The sequence below is a fragment of the Oreochromis niloticus genome, linkage group LG11 (genome assembly GCF_001858045.2).
Source record: "Oreochromis niloticus isolate F11D_XX linkage group LG11, O_niloticus_UMD_NMBU, whole genome shotgun sequence".
Lineage (NCBI taxonomy): Eukaryota > Metazoa > Chordata > Actinopteri > Cichliformes > Cichlidae > Oreochromis > Oreochromis niloticus.
The window spans coordinates 21,483,444-21,503,238 of NC_031976.2; the positions used below are offsets into that span (position 1 = coordinate 21,483,444).

At 41.7% G+C, this 19,795-nt stretch overlaps 1 protein-coding gene and 1 long non-coding RNA gene across 2 annotated transcripts; one reads left to right on the forward strand and one right to left on the reverse strand.

Annotated features, from left to right (window-relative positions):
• LOC109204177 (uncharacterized) lies at positions 1–19,795 on the reverse strand. Its single transcript, XR_002063736.2, has 6 exons — positions 19,710–19,795; positions 12,919–13,009; positions 12,355–12,551; positions 12,108–12,208; positions 10,865–10,989; positions 1–501 (listed from the first exon to the last, which is right to left on the reverse strand). It is a non-coding gene; the product is annotated as an uncharacterized LOC109204177 (long non-coding RNA).
• LOC100709260 (circadian-associated transcriptional repressor) lies at positions 4,144–9,980 on the forward strand. The gene is made up of 6 exons (XM_005472636.4): positions 4,144–4,376; positions 5,778–6,130; positions 6,256–6,331; positions 6,731–6,809; positions 7,176–7,359; positions 7,485–9,980. Exons 2-6 carry the CDS (start codon positions 5,780–5,782, stop codon positions 8,046–8,048), a joined length of 1,254 nt encoding a protein of 417 aa, XP_005472693.1. The 5' UTR covers positions 4,144–4,376; positions 5,778–5,779; the 3' UTR covers positions 8,049–9,980.

A 19,795-nucleotide genomic window follows, 5' to 3' on the forward strand; every position in this document is an offset into this window, starting at 1 on the left:
AGATAAACAAATGTGTGAGGAAAAAACCCACCAGGTCTGCTCAGAAGTGTTTGAAGTATTTGCTATTTTTGTTTGTTGTTTTGTTTTTTTCGTGAAACTCTGATCTGTTCTCTTCCTCGGGTTGTTGACAGCGGTTTGTGTGACTCGTGACTATTGTTTCTAACATCTCTGGCACTGACGTCGCGGTTTTAGTTTTCTCCACCTCCGCTGTCTGTCTCTCAGCTCCATCCTTTCACACCGTGCACCGGAGCGCTCAAACGTGAAGCACTTCAGCCAAATTATGCAACACTGGTAACACTTGCCGCTCTCCCATTGGCTGCTGAGTCTTCCACTTGGAGGTGTGGCTAAAGTGTTTCCACCTGCCATTTGCCAAGTCTGTGCCGAGGGCGTGTCTGCCGGTTTCATTCACAAATCTAGCAGCGGAGCGTCTCTCCGACATGTGAAGATCCCTCTGTTTATTCTGTGGCACACATGTCTGCTCCGCAGATGTACGCCTGCAGCCTGAACAGAAGAAGGATTCTGACTAGTTCTGAATGAAACTGTAATGTTTGTGGTGACAGCAACAAATATTACTACCATAATATTGTCCTTCAGCACTTGTGTGATTGTAACATATGAAAAAGAGTCTAGAGAAATCTCCGTGTTAAAGGTACGAGGCTTAAAATAAATGTTGGATGTCGGTGATCTTCGAGCATTTCACTAAAAACAGGTGTGACCCTTTCACAGAAATTACTGCATCAGCTTGTCTGTTCACATCCACAAATTTTCTTTCTATATCATCCACATCACATATGGCTTATATGTGAACATAATCCAGAAACACTGCTATCTTCTCTGTGCTAACCCTCATTTAAAATGTACTCAGGCAAGGATGTTGGACAAATCAAAATTTGAAGTTCCGTTTGGAAAAATGAACACAACATCCCACAAGTAAAGAGGAGAGAGAACATACAGTTTGTTATCAGCAGTCATTCAAAAAATCCTGCATCTCTGATGGTGGGTGCATTGGTGCCTATGGAATTGAGAGCTTGCAAATCTGGAAAGGCACCATCAATGCTGAAAGACATATAAAGGTTTTAGAGCAGCATATACTTCCATTCAGACCACATCTACTCCAGAGAAGGCCTTGCATATTTCAGCAACATGCTGCATCTATTACAGTAGCATGACTTTGTAGTAGAAGACTCTTGGTTTTAAATTTGCCTGCCTGCAGTCCAGACCTTCTACAAATAGTCAACACATCATGAAATTAAAAGTACAACAAAGAAGATTCAGGACTTTTTGAGCAGCTAGAATCCTATATCAGACAAGAACGGGACATTATTCCTCTCCCAGAAGTCCAGAAAATGGTTTCCTTAGTTCCCAGATGTTTACACACTGTTGTAAACATGGCACCCCATCCCAACTTTTTTTTGAGACATGTTGCTGCTATCAAATTCAAAATGAGCTGATATTATTTTTAAAATGATCCATTTTCTGGGTTTAAACATTTGATATGTTTTCTGTGTTCCACTGTGAATAGAACAAGGGTTCATGAGATTTGGGAACTGCATCCTGTTTTTATTTACATTTTACTCAATGTGCCAGTGTTTTTGAAACTGACGTTGGAAGCTGTAATCGCACTGTAGTTGCAAAATACATTACAAAGAGTTTGCATGATACTAGTTGGAATCTATTCAAAAAAGCATGTCTGATTTGCCCAAAGGTGAGTGCACTATCACTGAGGAGCAGATATAGTAGTTAATAATTGTGAGGCAGGTGCTAAAGTACCAGGCTTCAAACCAAATAGTAACTTATTTAAAATGTGAAACACAGTTTTGTAGTACTAAGCAGTTTCTGCCTGTTCTGCAATGAAACTAAATATACTGTTTGGATACTGAGGTACGTGCACCCAAACACATAATAATTACAAGAGGGATGTACAGTGTGTTTCATCAAGTTCCTTTATGAATATTATTTAATTGTGATATGGCAACATGATCAACATTTCCTCTAAATCAGAGGAAGCTGAAGGAGAAGGTAGGGCACGGTAAAGCAGCAGTGTGTAGTAGTTTCCCAGGTATCCTGACATGGTCTGAATATTTGTCTTTCTGATGGAGGACAAAGATACAAAGAGTGCAAAGAGTGCATACTGCGAACTGTCTCCACTTTATATTGCAGCTCTTCGTGTCTTTGTCTTCCATTAGACCAACGACTTTTCAGTTCTAGTATCTGATTCTCACCTCACCAAACAGGAACTTCAACTTTCACTACCTAAACATTTAAATGCTTTCACACTGAGTAAGAATTTATCTAGAAATGTCTTCTACATAAAGTAATCGTGGAAATGTTTAATTTAGCGTCTATAATTAAGCGCTCTCACATCCCTCTTTGTTTCCCTCTAAATCATCTGCTGGAATTTGAGCACATGAGCACCAAAATCAAACAAATCATTTACCCCATATTGTAACTTCAGAGCCAACAGAATCCTTTTTATTACATTCATCCAATAGTCAATTTTTACTACAAACAACCCAATGGAGCAACGCTCTGATTTCCACCTCAGGGACCAGTTTGGCACACTGAACTTTGACCCACCTAACTGACAAACACATCCTCCATAGATGATACTTGAGTTTGTCAATACAAGGAATGATAATGAGAAAAGAGAAAAATTAACATGGAAGCCAAGTGGAGGATGGGATTTGGGGGGGGAAGGGAAGATGGAAATGATGGGGGTGGTCTTCGGCAAGCATGAACTCGAAATAGGTTCAGTGAGTTCATGTGCTGCAGAGGAATGCTCACGTAGCACACATACGACCTTTCCCCTGGTTTACTTTTTGCCAAAGGTCACCTGTTATTGTATCCTGACAATAAGAGGGTCCTGTTTGCGCACCTGATGTTAAGGTTACTAAATACTGAGGGAGTTGACATAGTTGCAGGCCTCGAAGATGGTAATTGTTAACCTAACAAGGACACAGCCTGTTGTGTACGTTGAGGAGGGTCAGTGGGTTCATGTGTATGTTAAGCATGGCAGTGGGGGAAGGGTAGGCCCTTTATCCTAGGCTGAAACATGCTGGGCATTTCAGATCTAAAAATACAAGTCAAAGCCACTAAAACCATGGCCTACAATAAAGCCTAATAAGGAGAGAAACCAGGATTAAAATAAGTATGTAGCATGTGACGATGATCATGTGTATGATCCATGTATGTTGGTTTCAGGGGAGGGTCAGTGGGTTCGTTGCTGTAAGGCTATACATCATGGTACTGGATGATTTGCTGTCTGTATGAGTGCATGTAGCAGTGTGTGTTTTTAACTTAAACATGGAATGACACTGACACAAAACAGGCTATCACACTTTAAATACGATATTTCATTGTTGGAAAATTTATCACCTCAGCTCTCCTTCCTACTTTCATCCTCTGAATTCCAGTTTATCACACTAGACAAACAAGTTGGTAAGCTTTAAACTGAGGAAAATACAAAAATGTTCACATGAGATTATGTAAAACTGCAAGAAATTTAGCAAATGAACAATATCCGTCTAAAATTGCGAGTTATGTAAGCCAAGATATCTCAGGGTGAAAGATTTACACAGCCTTGTCCAGGCATAGTGGCCGTCATTATAAGAAATGTGATTTTCTAGTCTGTTCTGGGCAATATAATGAAAAACGTCGCCCATTGTTTTAGTTATTATTTTACCCTTGAGAGGCCTTATTTGCAAGCCTGAAAAGAAGAAGACAATCTCATCACGTTTTGCTGTTTTTCTCGGTTTTCGTGCTCCATGCGTGCCTTCTGCTAAACCTCTCAAGTCCCTTGTTTTATTTATTTATTTATTTACGATCAACGTGCGTTCTTACGCTCTCGGTATGAGTAATTTTTGCGCACATCGCATGCATAGAACTTACTGTGCACCTCTCGGGCCGACGCCGTAGTGCGTGCCTGCGTGTGTTTACACCCGCTCGCTATAGTAGAGCAGCCCAGCCTAGACGCCACACTCACGGGCGACACATGAGTGGGCAGGACCGTGAGTGCCGGGGCTGCGGTCCAGTCAGCGGAGATCACTGCGATCACTGGCTGAAAGGTTCAGCCAATGGCGCGCGCCGCCGTCGACACGGCAGCCAATGGAGTGCGTGCAGAGCGTGGGCACGTGGATTTGCGCACATGTTGACGCTCGTAAACTGCCGAGAGAAAGAGGCAGCACAGGCACAGACCGATGAACGGCAGGCTGGGTGGTGTGTGTGTGTGTATATGTGTGTGTGACAGAGAGGTGATGCTCGGCGTCCCGATGCTGCTCCAGCCTCGGAGTGTGGACTGACGGACCAAAAGTAGAAGACAGAGCCATCCTCCACTATTATCAAAATCAGCTGTTATTTTTAAACGCGCGTTACTGAAGGTAAGTATTTTTTAAAAGCATTTTTTTCCTTTTTGTTTGCCGAAGTTGGCAGCTTAGCCTGAAGGAATTTCCTGTCCTGTGCGTGCCATCCCGGTATAATTTTAATATATCCTAAAGCGGTGTTTCCTAACGATAAATTGCTTTTAAACAGTACAATGATTGCTCAGATTTTCCTTCATGTTTAAGACAAGTAACTGCTTTGGATTTATGTTAGTGTCTGATAGACTAAACGGCTTTAGATGGCCTGAATGTACAGTTCTATTAGTTTCTCTTGCTGGCGTGGTGGTGGTGGTAGTGGGCACAGACACAGGCCGGCAGAAAACACCTGAGTCGCAGCCTCATGGTCCACCTGTGCAGGCTGTGGCAACACATCCACCAATCCAATCCTACCAGATCTCCATCCACCTGGGGCTATAAACTAAGTAAGGGGTTGCACATAAACAGGAATAGTATCAGATTGCCTTACAGTATTTGAAGCTGTTGACTCTTTCACGTTAACAACGTGCCATTTGGTTTTACAGCCACCAGACATAAAATGTAAATCGCAAAGCACGCTGTTTGAGCGTTTCTTTCTCTTTTTGCGTTTGTGTCAGTCTCCTTCATTTGTGAGTGACTTTTGACTTTATTTTTCTGACGCTGATAAGAGTTCTGTTGGTGTATTTCATTGCTGAGCGTTTCCCAGTTCCCCCTGAAATCTCCCCCTCGGTATTTGTGGGATCAGAGATTACACAAGCTGAGAAAGAAAGGGGGAGAAAAACAAACAGATGAGAGAAAGGCACATGGCCAGAGATGCAGAACGTGAAAATGTGAGTAAAAGGAGGAGGAAGAGGGCTTGGTTTGGAGAGGAAAGGAAGAGGGGGCACCAGGCTTGTGTGCATAACGAACAGGATGAGCTGAAGGCAGAGCGGAGAGGGATGAGAAGCATACAGAAATACAGCCGAGAGGAAAGAGAGTGGTTTGCATGACTGTGTGTGTGTGTGTGTGAATCCAAGGGGGGATGGAGCGCAAGCCTGAGACAGAGAGGAGGGGCTAGAGAGAGCACTGGAGGCTGTGGCAAAGAGAGAGAGAGAGCAGGCCTATTTCACTACTCTACAAGCTCCCATCCCCCTCACACATTTTACTCTCCTACAGTCTCCAATCTCCTCAATGGAAGCCAGACATGCACTACTATTGTGTGCCTACTGCCTACCCCCAGTCCCAAACTAGGGCACTGCTATACCCACCATTTTGAGTAATAGGGGTTATTATTTTTGGTAGCGAGGTAGGAAAATGGAGTATTGCCAAATGCTAAGAACTGAACTTCCTCTCACTTCAGACGTGCTGGTTTTCAATGTTCACCTAAGCCACACTTGTGTTTCTTTCCGTGATCCTAATCTTTGAGCTTTCTTTCTGTCCCGACAGGGATGCAGTCGCAGGGCAGCACCTCCTCTCAGCCCTCCTTTGATTCCCTGAGCTCCAGTGACAGCCTCTTGTTCAGCGATTCAGAGCAGGCAGAGGACGACACGGACGTCTTCCTGACAGACAGCTCTCCATCTGTCATCATCGGGGGGTCGGGCGGCGCGTCAGCAAGTGGAAATGGGGGGTCAGACAGTCCCGGGTCACAGTGGACGTGTGATGGCTTCACCGACAAAGAGGAAGAGGAGGACTCGTACAGGTCACAGAGTGCCGGCAAAGCGGCTCACGTCAGCCTGGGGAAGACTGATCTGGCGAGGCAGACCGCAAAATCACAAGGAGATCTGCTGTTTGCTCAGAAGGTAAGAGAGGTGATGGGCAGAAAAGGAGAGTGACGAGAAGAGGGCTGACATAGCAGACAGCCTCAGACAGCCAGGCCTAACCAAAACCAACTCTTAATCTGTCTTCCCTCCTTCTCCTCTGTCAGTGTGCTGAGCTGCAGGGTTTCATCAGGCCCCTGCTAGAGCTGCTGAATGGGCTGAAGAGGGGCCGATTCGACCGGGGTAAGCATCCTTACTTCACCGTCTTCTGGGAGGCAAGTGTGCGTGTGTGTGCTCACTGGCTGCTGCAGTTGTTGAGGCTGAACACAGGTTTACATGATCTAAGTGGCCTCGGTCCATTGAAATAGTAAGTTTTCCTTCGAGCAGCAGTCTGTATTGATGTAGCCTATTGATGCAGTCCACAGTGCAGTGTGTGTGTGTGTGTGTGTGTGTGTGTGTGTGTGTGTGTGTCTGTGTGTGTGAGAGAGAGAGAAGCGAGTCTTCTCGCTGACTCAGTAGCTTGCAAGAGTTTACCGATATCATGAGTTAGAGCGTGTGCGCATGTGCGAGACCGTGCATGCCCACATATGCATTCATTCAGTGTGAATGCTGACTGAAGGATTATGTTCTTTTGATTGACAGGCTTGAGTAGTTTCCAGCAGAGCGTGGCGATGGATCGTATCCAGAGGATTGTGGGGGTTTTACAGAGACCTGACTGCGGGTAGGATGTCATCCAAATTGTCCCACCATCCATCAGCCCTCTTTTTCTCACTCTTATCAAGTCCTGCCATCATGAGACGTTTTAGCTGCATTTAAGAATTATTATCTTTATTAAACTGTACACGGGACTCAGTGAGTTGATCTCAGATATCCTGCTTCACCGTGCACTGCATGTTTTATTGAACAGTCCTCAGGCAGGTAGCGTTACAGCTTTCACTGTCAGTGCAGAGAAACACCAAACTTCAGATGAAATTTTACCTAGATCTCTGTGCAGGATCATAAATATCCACGCCTGTTCCTACTCAGCAACAAAGTCGTATTCCTATCTGCTCCTCACCTAAATTTTGTTCCTCTTTCTACATCATAGGGAGAAGTATCTGAACACTCTGCTCCAGGTGGAGATGATGCTAAAACTTTGGTTTCCCCAAATTCCCACTCAGCCTGTGTCTACAGCCTCCAGTGTCGCCACATCCCCTGCCCGATCCCTCCAGGATGCTTCCGGCTCCACCCCGCCGCACAAACACAGGGATCAGTTACATATTCCCGTTAAGGTGAGGACACACATTCCTGACTTCTTGCTAAAACACATAAACATTTCTCTACCCCACCAGCACTACAAATTTTACAAAAACCTCCCATTCATATTCGGAAAATTACTCTCCTGTTTATTTTCCAGAAGCGCAGGCTCAGCTGGACGAGTACAGACTCTCCCACGCCTTCCCCCGTGCCTCTCAAGTCCCCTCACATCAGCACAGGAGAAAACAGGGTGAAGTCTGATCGCAATAAAGGAGGTGGACCTTCTTCCTCCCCATCACTAGCAGCTGATGCAAATCAGAGTTTGGCACATGCAGCCAGCAGCAGTCAGCTAACTGATGACAAAAATGACGAAAAAGACAGAGACAGCAAGGAACAGGGGAAGCTGTCGAAGTACCAAGCGGGTCAGAGCTCTGAGCCGAGCCTCACGTGGGTTCACGTTGCACCCATCCTGTCCCCACGAAAGACCTGCCTCTCACACGCCAGCAGGAGGGGGAGCCCAGCTACACAAGACAGCTCCATCTCTTCCACCACACCTTACAAGCACCCCAAAAATCTGAAGAAGCCAATCCGGTGCCAAAGCCAGCCTGTTGCTGGACAGCAGAGTGAGAGGGGGACCACTGAGACAACTCCGGGTGAGAGCCAGTCTCCTCCTGTTACACTTAAGCTTTTGCCTGGGGCGTGTCCCACCAGCTTGAAGACCTGATGTACTGAATCAGCAAAAGAACTGGCAGCCTTGCTTTGTTACACCACTGGGCTAAAAGCTGCTGTGACAGGAAGAAAGGAAGAGGCTGAAGGCCTGTGATTATACTTGCATTAATGAGAGGAAGTGAGGAAAGAATTGTTGCTGATAGATGTTGAAAACAATGACGGATAAAAACATAACCTATCATCCAGACCACAGTTAAAACAGACATTTCAAACAACAGGACATAAACAACAACCGTTATCACACTTATAATCGAAACTCGTGCGGAAAGGTGGTTGTGAAGGTTCAAAAGCAATGTACAGGTAACGAGAGACATTCTAGAGTATTTAGAGGAGTAAATGATCGCTCCTCTTCAGCATGAAGGCAATCAATACAAAAAGAAGAAATATTTATATAGGTGACTGTTTCAGCAGACATCTAACTTTAAAGAAACTGTCCGAAAATGGAACAGCCGATGTCAGTAATCAAAATAAAACCTTCCAGTGTTTATTTTGATGAGGTTGATGAGTGAGCTGATTCTAGTCTTGCAGCAGAAGACACGTTTTTCTCTATGTTCTTTTGAATGGTTTGAAGAAGAAAAAGCAACAATGGGTAACTAAAAAAATCTTGTTGCTAGTGATATGAGAAATGAGGTGTAGTGTGTGCCGTGTCAGAGCCATTGGAGACGGTGGAAAAATGACATCACAACTCACGAATGTAATCCAAGAATTGTTTGGACACTCGGCTGGCAGATCATCAGCATTGAGGAGTAGTGACATCGCAGTGACCGGTGGTCACATAACCTGTCGTGCCGTGGATCCGACGTTTCCGACGGCAAACCGACTGGCAATCAGTCTCATTACAATCTAAGACTTTTAATAGACCAGCGTATGGAGTTAACAAGGACCACTAAAAGACATATGACTCTTGATTCAATTACACAGTTAATTTATTCATGTGTTGATCTGATACTGCATCTATTTATTGTTTGTATTTATTTATTGGGCAGCTTATCACCTGCTGTGCTCTTGCATAGTTTGGCCTACAGTTCTTTTGAGGTGACTGGGAAGATGTTGTTGATGTTTTTTTGTGGTTTTTATTGCTATCGTGAGGAGGGCAAAACAAAAAGGACGTGAAATCTTATGATTGGTCTCTTGGACAACTGTGCCTTTTTTACCAAATAGGATGTGTATTTAAAAAACAAAAAAGCATTCGGTGCTCTCAGTGCATTCATACTGTGTTTTGATTGTTCGCTTGTGTTTCACAAAACCAGTACACAGTCAAACGCGAAAGCCAACGTGTAGTCATCCTTCTTCTAAAATCGCACACAGCTTAAAAACCAACATCATCAACTGTGATTCTTAAAAAAAACCCGGCATCCAGCTCTTATATCCCAACATCTACAGCTCACCTGAATGGCCTGCATCTCTGACTAATACACACACCAACAGCAGTGGCTACTATGTGTCATGTAGTATTTAAGTGTCTAGCCTTCCTTTGGGGCTTTTCTTTAGTTTCTGATCAGGAGAGAAACCGACTGAACGGCACTTAAAGATGGTGCTCTTGAAAACTTGAAAACATGGTGAAAATATAAATGTAAGGGAAGAAATCTTTCTTTGCACCACTCTCTACCGCTGCTATCGTCGTGCTGATTTACATGTATCATTGGAGGCTTGCTCTTTAATTGGAAATCCACTCACAGTATTCATTTAAATGTTGAAGGGGGTCTTAGCAACCCGACTGGATTTATCTATATTGTAAATATTTGGACTGATATTTTTGAATCGGTGTGAGAGGTTCAAATGTTATTTACATAACTATAAATGGGGTGGGAGGATTTGCATTACTAGACTCCTCCAAAAAGCACCACACGTGAACACAGAGCCACCGGCAGCCAACATGTTACTGCCTGTTTGTTTTTGTTGTTTTTCTTAGTACGGAGTGTACAAACCCTCAGTCACTGTTATCCTGCTACAGTACGCCAGATGTTGACTCTAGATCAGAGGCTGGGGGTGTCTTCCACCACACTCCTGTTTTATTTTTTTTATACATTTGTGGTATGACAGAGAAGCCAATTGCACTTATTTTTCATTATGTATGTTTTCTACTGCAGCGACCACTGCTTATTGGTCAGAAATAATGTCTTGTTTATTTCAGCTGCCTTCTTCTTCTACTACTGCAACTACTTATTACATTTTAAAAGCTGACTGACCACCTCGCCTCCCTTCCCCCACTCTGCTGCACTGCCCATGCCCTCTCCTCTCCTTCATCTCCCTCAATCCCGTTAGTATATTTTCTTTCTAAACTAAACTCTGTCTTTTACTCACCCCATTTCTATGTGATATTACTCTCCTGGCTTTCTTTTTTGATTTGTTTTTTTTTTTTTTAAATATTGATACAAAAAAGGATGAAAAACTTTTAATAAATGAAACCAATTTTTGAAAGATGAAACTGCCTGTGTGCTTGTTTACGCAAATCTTCATGAATTTATTTTGTTTTCTTTTGATTATGCAGCTCCCGATTTGGAAAGCAGCTTTTAATAAACAGATGTGTGACTCGATGGGGTGCAGATTTACAGACTGTACATTCTGAAGGGTGCGTGAGTGCATGAGTGCATGAGTGAGTGAGTGAGTGAGTGAGTGGGGGTGGGGGGGGGAGACGATGAAGGCAGTAAGAAGAGGAGGGGCAGTGGGGTGGTGAGACTACAGCCTCTGTAATCTGACTGAGAGAGGTAGGGGGGCTGGCTGATCCTCCAACCAGCTGCTACATCAGAGTCCAAACACTACTTTAGCTTATATGTGTGCTCATGTGAGAGTGTTATAATGAGTAAATACCTTCTGGAGGTTAGCAGAGAAGAGTTGGTGGTGTCTGTAGCGCTGTCCTGCATTTCACAAGAAAACAATTACCCACAGGCTCAAGTCTGATCTCTGCAGGCGACCACCGAGACTTTTAATTCCCTCTAGAAAAGAAAAATCAAAAGGTAAGAATGAAAAATTGAGCGCCGCGGCGCTGCATCACCCACACCAAACGTGATGAAAGAAAATAAAAAAAATCCTGATAACCCAAACACACACTGGGTGGTTGCTAGGAGTAATATTATATAACAAAATGTGAGTTTTACTTCAAAATACAGAGAAAGTAAAAACTTTAAAGTTATGGAGCTGTGTACTAATTTAACTTCAATTGGTCTTTTTTGTTTTTTTTTCAAAAAGCATTTGCTGGCTCCTGCTTCTTTTATCCTTTAATATTTAAATCTGGACTGGGAAATTCTGATTCTGTTATTTTCATCAATTCTCAAAGAAAAATCTATGACCTGAAAATCAGACGCAACAATAGATGTTACACTGCATAAGGAGCAGAACTGTTAATTTCATGTATTAATCATCATTGCACTCTCCTTCTCCTTCTTTGCCCAGCATCATATCCTTGGATACTGCATGCGCACCAGGATGAGAGTGGCAAATTTTGGGAGGGTGTGGTTTTGACTTCTCTCTCATGCCATGCGGCACGTATGCATGCATGCATGCGCTGCTCCCCCCGTCGCACGCTCTGACACACTGACTGGCTGATTTGGTGATGGGCTTGTCTCTGACACAGTGACTATGCTACGTTACAACAACACAGACAGCCCTCCCTGCCTCCACCCTCCCTCCCCCTCGGCCCCCCCTTGTATCCATGCAGTTTTTAGCAGAAAAAGCCCTTGCCCTCCATCTCCCCACCGCTGCTATTCTCCCCCCCTCTCTTTCTACTCCGGAGGATGGAAACGAGGGGCAAGAGGAGAAGGACGAGAAGAGGATGTGTGGAGGGCACAGGGACGAAACTTGACCTCGCTACAGTTTTCAGAACACTTTTAACAAACAAAATATATATAATTGTTCCTTGTTTCCCCCAAAAAGCTATATTTGTTTTGTGTTTAATCATTCAGTTGGATTATAATATTCTGTTTGCGCAGTATATTTTCACATAATTAACATTACAGCACTGTTCACATTCAAGTTGTTTTCACTTCTCCGAGCATGTGTTGGCTTAATTGAGCATGTGTGTGTCCATCAATAGGATTGCACATAATGAACTTACTGCGGCTCTTATCCCTTGCCGTGTAGGTTTTAATTGCGGGCCCACATCCTGTTACTGGTTTTAACAAGTTGATGATTTAATGGTGTCCTTCCAGTTCTGCTCTGTGCACATAATGAAGGGAACGACACAATGAGGTGCTTATTCACTTATTCTAAACACCCCTCCCCCATAATTTCACTCCAGTACGACTCACGTGAGGTGAAGTCACTCTCTGACTTTACAACTACATACACAGCCTCTTACTCACCATAAGTCCACAGGGTTTTTTTTAGTGCAGACTTGACCAAAAAACAGCCTGAATGCTCAATAAACCTGCACAATCCTGAAATGGAAATCACAGACATTTCGAAGTCGTCCCTGCCTCGCCGGAGATCACAGCGGTGACGGGCCCTTGGTGTGCCAGGTTGAAGGGGTTGCTCTGCGCGCCATCTGTGGTCTCTATCTCTGTGATGTTACCAACAGGGAACAAGGTAAAGACAGAGACACCAGGACTAAATTTTCAAGGGCGCACGTGTGTCTCATCATGACATTGTGTGTGTGTGTGTGTGTGATATTTGGGGCACGGCTCAGCTACAGGCAAATAACATCCTCATCAGTTTCTCTGGCCTGAATGTGTTCTCGGGAGTCTGCTCGCGATGACACCATCCCACACGGCTGCTTAATTATTCAAGTACACTGAGTGAAAGGGAATCACCAGGTTCAGTATACTCATGAGGGGGAAAAGAAAGACACAGATGGCAAGCAAAGAGGGCTATAAATGAGACAAAAGTGAGAGATTAAAGCTTACTCCCTTTGAGTTAGAATGAAGCACCTGCACATGAACTGAGATCCTAGCAGTGTATGCTCGAAGTGAGGACAGCTGAGCCCCCTGAGAGTGTATCTTCCAAGATGATTTACAACCCCTGTCAGACACAATGAAATAAAACTGGGTCAGCATGATAAAATATACCATAACCATACAGTTGATGAATCAAAATCTTTGTGTGAGAACAGGGGGGATAACTTAACTAAAGTCATAAACTTTGCTCTGTTGTTAATTTTTGGAGGAAAGCAATAATATACATTAATAGCTGATATCACGCCGGGGGCTGTTAAGACTGAAAGGAAACACTTAAGATTCAGCAATAAAAGCTTTGCAGATATCGGACTAGGATTACAAACTAAATGCCTGACATTCCAGTAATATAATAGATTAATTCACACAGCTCCCATCGCATGCCCCTATGATGCATTACTCTTGTTTTAGCTGCACAGGCAAATTGAAATCACCGTGTTTGCCAGTGTGGGGTAAGGGCATGTGTGTGCGCATGTGATGCTGTGTGCGTTTTTGTTTTTCCTGTGTGCACTTGTATAGAAATATCTGTGGTATTGTCATATTATGTGCTGAGGTGTCATTACATAATAGAGCTGGCTGGAGAGAGGGAATGGGGGGTGGGGGCTGTGGGGTGTGCAGGGCAGACGGCACATGGGAGGGATTCAGGTTGGCCACGGGTGGTCGTAGCAGAGTGGGTAAATGTGAGAGACAGTGGTGTGTGGTGTTTACTGTCAGGTGAATCATTTGATTATCCACAGATTAAGGTAGCATTATTGTAAATTTAATGAAAATAATTACACATGTTGGGGTTTTTTTTTTTGCTTTGTTTTTAGCCAAAATCAGAGTTAAAACTGAGAGAAGAGCTTTATATGTAAATCTGGCATTTAGCAACTCATGTAGTATTTTTAGGCTGATCAGTGAGAAAGTGAAGCCCAACAATTTCAGCCATTTATGGAGGAAAAAAAATACCAGAACCCTTTTAAATGTGATTATTTCCTGTATTTCTCTTTTTTTGAAACATACTATTTGGAGTCATGTTTAGATTTTGTTTATTTGTCTCACTATGGCTTCCACAAAGGCTTTTTATTATTGATTTACTGATTATTTTCTTGAATAATTAGTTCATCCTTTGGAGAAACAAAACAAAACAATAACAACATACATGTGACATTAGGGCCAGTACTAATACCAATCTTTAGAATTTAGCTGACAGCTGATACAGATGTTTTGTGTGTATGGGTGAACACTAACTTTCAATTCCCTTTTTGGACCCTTTCCTATCAGAGAAGGTACCATAATTACAAAAAACCTCAATAGTTTTGGAGTCTTTTGACTCATCTAGCTTCATCAGACTATCCTTGAACGTTCAGATGTCACCCACTGGTTTTGGAGTATGCATTTTGAAGCTTCAACTAGCTTTTTGACATGTTGCTATTGTTTTTTGAGCAAGACATGACCATATGTGAATGAGATGACGAAGCGTCAATAGCAAGCTGATTCATAAACTGTACACGTGCATGGCACAGACGCAAATACAGACTCATTAGTGTTAATCAACAGACTGACAACATACTACAATTTCACTCACCAGAACTGAAGCACAGATGTTGATCTCTATCACCCAGCAAACCATATTATGTATCAGCTAATTTTATTAAAGACACCAACCGCAGAGATCATGTTTATTTCAGTAACAATGGTGAAGACAAAACTGCCACTGCAAGTTTACTTTGTAAACAAAAGGATTTTGTTTACAATGCAATTGTTCTGTCCTCCTTATGTTGAACCCAACTAGCCTTTGATACAGTTGACAACCAGATCTTGCTTGACAGGTTGAGGTATTGGACCAGTGTGTTGGGATCTGCCTTACACTACCTTCATATCTTTCTGATCGTTCTTTTTGCGTGCCTGCTTCAAATTATAGGTCTTCCTTAAGTCATCTTCATTTTGGTGTACCTCAGGGTTCTGTTTTGGGGCCCGTATTATTTCTGGTTTACATGCTCCCTCTTCAGCATATTTTGAGCACTTTTAAAGATCTCTCATATCACTGCTACACAGGTAATATTCAGTTTTATATCTTATTTAAGCCTCATGAGGTTCGAAACTGCATGTCTTACACTATGTAAAAAGCTGGAAGGATAAAAAAATTTTCTTAATAAGGAAAAAAAATGAAATTCTTGTTTGTGCTCCAGAAAAGCATATAACTCTAGGAAACTCTTAGTGCATTAGACTCTTAGTTGATTAGACTATTCCAAGCCTTCCATCAGGAACCTCTGGGCAAATTTAGATTCTGGTTTTACTTTACTTTGGTCATGTTCAGTCATTGGTTTGTTTTTATTTTTATCACTAACGAAATATTGCCAAATAGTACTATCTCACAAACAGAACTGAAAAACTGTTATTCATGCTTTTGTTTCTTCGAGATTGGATTAGTGTAAATCATCACCAGTTATTTATTGTATATCTGTGTGTACATAGTGTATATATTAGTGTAACTCGTAATTGAGCAGCCTACACAAAGCATCATTGGACTGTTTGCAGACTGTACAGAATGCTGCCAGACTTCTGAACAAATCACCAAAGTTTTCTCATGTCACACTGCTACTCTCCCAGCTCCATTGGCATCCCATTGACTCGAGAATACATGTCAAGATTTTGGTTCTCACTTATAGGGCTCTGAATGGTCAAGCGCAAGCATGCATCTAAGAACTTTTACATCTGTATGGCCTTAGCAGATCCCTAAGGTCATCTGACCGAGGCCTGCTGTGCCACATGCAAGGGTAAAAACTAAAGGTGACAGAGCCTTATCTCAGTAGTAGCACCAGGACTCTGGAACTTTCTCCCCTTTAGTTTTAGGTCTGCAAACTCTGTTCAGCTTTTTTAAAAGCAACAAAAAATCTTTTTACAATTGCTTTTAATGAACTATTTCAATGTACTGATGTCTGATGTTTTTTGTTTTCTTTTGTTTAGCACTTTGTGATCAATATCTTTAAAGGTGCTATATAAATAACTAAACTCACTTTTGCTTACTTCATTGTATGAGATTGAAGACTAGGGGGTGGGCAGAGTCTTTCAGTCTGTGGCACCAAGGGTTTGGAAAAGTCTAACATTCCAGCTGCAGTGGGGAAAATAATTATTTCATCATCTGCTGAATTTGAAGGTTTGCTCACTTACAAAGAAATTAACAGTCTGTAATTTTAACGGTAGTTTTTTTTGAATGGACAGAATATCAATCAAAAATCCAGAAAATAAAACACGTTACATAAAAGTTACAAATTGACTTGCATGTCACTGAGTGAAGTAGGTTTTTGATCCCCAAAAAATGTGTTAGTGCTTGGTGGAGAAACAACTGTTGGCAAGCACAGTGGGAAGATATTTCTTTAGTTGGTCACGAGGTCTGCACACATCTCAGGAGGGATTTTGTGCCTTCTTGGGCAGGGAGACCTTATAGCATAGTGTTTTACCAATTGTGTTCTTGGTGACTGTGGTCCATTTATATTTATTCCATTTCATAATAATCACACCAACATTTGTCACCTTCTCAACAAGCTTCTTGCTGATGGTCTTGTGTAGATCTACAATCTTGTCCTTGATGTCATTGGACAGCTGTTTTGGTACTGGTGGTCAAAGTTGGAAAGAAAGAAATTGATTCTGTGAGCAGGTGTGCTTTCTAAACATAGCGAGTTAAGTTCGGGAGTATCTGTAATTGACTGAATGTAATTTGTGTGCCACATGGACACGCAGCCAATTTGTGGGAGGAAGAAGTGTGACTGGCACTTATTTCAGTTAAAGGCATGCAAATCAATGCATAACTTTTATGTGATGTGTTTTTTTCTGGATTTTTGGTTGATATTCTGTCCCTCTCTATTAAGATAAAAATTAGCGGCTATGCATTTTTTTTTTTCTAACTCAGCAAAACGTACAAATTCAGCAGGAGAATCAATTTTTCCCTACTGTACATTTAGCTGACTCTTCGACAATTGAATTCTTCTCTGTTTAACCACGCTTTCTATTGAAATTCTATTATTAATTATATTTTTATTGTCTTTTTTATTGTTATGTCTTCTACCATAGTTTTATATTGCTAGCACTTTATAAATAAACATCACTTACTTTCTATTTCGTCACTCCTTAAGGGACAACTTCATTTTTATTGAATGACTTTCTTTTTTTGTCTTTAGGTTTGTTTTAAAAGAATTTTAAACACTTGTCTGGTTCCCCCTTAGCGAGGTCAGGCCTGCAAACTTTGCTCATTGCAACTGCTGTAGTTTGAAGTTTGTTTGGCCGGGCATGCCTGGTGGAAAGCGTTGCCTCTGCCTATCAGGTCCAGCTGCCTGTGTCAGTCAAAGAGTCCATGAACCTAACTCCAGTATCCAGGTGGCTGTATAGGATAGTTGCCTGATAGTTATTGTTAGAAAAGGGCCAAAACATCCCTTGGGATTAACTTCTTGTTGGAACGGGCCTAAAGTGGCCACTAGAGGAACTAATGCAGTTTTTGGCACTTCCATATTGGCATCAGTTTTCAGCTCCAGAGGCAGCCACATTTGTACAACACATACAATGGAACAATAGTCACTGCTACTTGCAAATGTCATTACATAACTGACAGCCAACGAGGTCAATCTTGCCAGCAGCAGTTATTCTTGGGCAATATATCAGTGAATACCTAAAAACAACAACAACAACAAAAACAACCCAAGAAGCAATTACATACTCCACGTGCATATCTTCAAATGTTCTTGTTTTCCTGAACCAACAGAGCTTAACTCCATAATGTTCACTTTGATAATAGTTACCTTTAAAAAGCTGGAAGCCATGTGGTAAACTATTTTGCTTAAATTATGGTAAAATACATTTAATTTTCAATTGAAATAGTAGCTAATATATAAATCATTAGACTGTTTCAGATCAAAACATTGCATTGCAACTTGCATTCAACAATTTAAACAGAACAAGGAATAATTTACTACACTCAATAACTTAAATAAGTGATCAGTAAGACCTTGTTTTTGGGAAAACTAGATATATGACATTCTGATTTTCCTCAAGGTCACAGAGAAAAATGGTTTCAAAGTGAAAACAACAAAAGGCGTTTGTTGTGGTGGAAAAAGCATGTAATCAAAGTGCCTCAGATTTCCATGTATTATTCTGTGGTCCTAATTAGAGGCTTCCTTTAAACTACCAGATTTCCTTCCATATTCACACAACTTGGGTTGTAGTGTGCTTGTAAACATGGACGTAAATATTAAGTACATGAGTGATGAATCGGCAGGGGATGATGATGGAGGTGTGTTGTTCAGTAGGAGTAAATGAATGCATCTGTAATGACTATCTGACATTTTGGTGATAGAGAAAGAGCATGTGTTGTAACTAAAGCATGCTGCGTATGCAACTCTTCCTGATGGTTGCACGTGGCATTAGCACTGTGAGCGAAAGCATGGATGTGGTTTGCTGTAGACAGAGCGAGTCATTTGGCAGCCTGGTGTAGCCTCGGGCTCTCTGCAACTGATTCATGCTCACACTACTATAAGTGCACGCAGTTGACCCACATCATGCAAAGAGAGGGAAAAAAGTCAGGAGGCGGGCATTCAGGGGAAGGAAATGGAGATCATCTGATAATTTTTACCAGGGGACTGGGTTCATGACTGAGCTGCGGTTAATAATTAGGCAATATTTATGACTAGTTTGACTTCTGTGAAAATCATAGAAACACTGCGCTTTTAATATGAAGACAAAGCCCTATCATGAACCTTGTAAAGGAGAAATATGAGAATACTCTCTGCCAAAGCTCTTCATCAGCTATTTTTTCAATTTGGATTTTTATTTGCAATTCAGATCACTCTCTTAGTTCCCAGAATGTAAAACATTAGTTTTAATCCAGCTTTAACTAGTTTTGGTATTTGAAGTTGCCAGGGAAAAGATTTAACCTCTTAACAACCACCAAGTCACTGCTGATCCACTTAGTGGTAGGCTTATGCTGAATTTTACCAAGAAGATGAAGAAGCATAGTCTCAGAAACTAGAAGACATTATTACCCTTAATCCTAAACAGGTGACCTGGGTGAGGTTAAGAGGCCAAGAACATGATATGTATCAAAGAATAAACACTTTTTCCATACTTAAAAAAAAAACAAAAAACATTAATCTCACTTTACTGATGTATATACATATTGTTGTTATAGTAACATTAATTTTCAAGTCTATTCTTTATTTCAGTAACTAATTATTTCGATTACACCTAGTGTTCAGCTAGAGTTTCTATAAATATATTGCTCTGCAATTACATGATGCCAACAACTTGATAGTCAGTTAGCTTAGTTTGATTTAAATGGACAAAAGACTGCGTGTATCACCAGACAAATCTGCTAAAAAAAAAAAGTGTAATAAATTTTTCTATATACGTTTGACTTCTACCATCATTTTGTGCTGTTAGAGAATTTTAATCCAGGATCCAAAGACTGCCATGGCTCTCTATTATAATGTGTCCCATGTGTATTATAGCTAAATAGGCAGATTCATTAATGTGTTTTCGCTGGTGAAAATGAAAACTAGTTGGGGCTTGTATAAGGTTAGTTGAAGGAAAATGGGTTTGAAAGCGAACTCGTCAGGATAAAACGCAGTGTGCATAGTCACACCCACAAGACAGTTTTAATTCCTGGAAAAACCCTGAGCTGTGGGCATAATGCTATAACGACACAACATTAACCTGGTCAAGAACGAACTTTCACGGATAAATAAATTGCCTTAACCCTCAGATTTTTAAAACTATTTGGGAGAAATACGTTTTACCTTGTGGAAAACAGGGATATTTCCATACATGTGCAGATAGGTGGAAACACCGCACACTTGAAACGAAACGACTCTGCGGAAAAAGT

Bases quoted from the DNA above. Each gene is read 5' to 3' on its own strand.
- LOC100709260 (XM_005472636.4), top strand. From the start codon at position 5,780: ATGCAGTCGCAGGGCAGCACCTCCTCTCAGCCCTCCTTTGATTCCCTG. The intron at 6,332-6,730 runs GTAAGCATCCTT...TTTGATTGACAG, and splicing joins GAGGGGCCGATTCGACCGGG to GCTTGAGTAGTTTCCAGCAG. The intron at 6,810-7,175 runs GTAGGATGTCAT...TCTACATCATAG, and splicing joins TTACAGAGACCTGACTGCGG to GGAGAAGTATCTGAACACTC.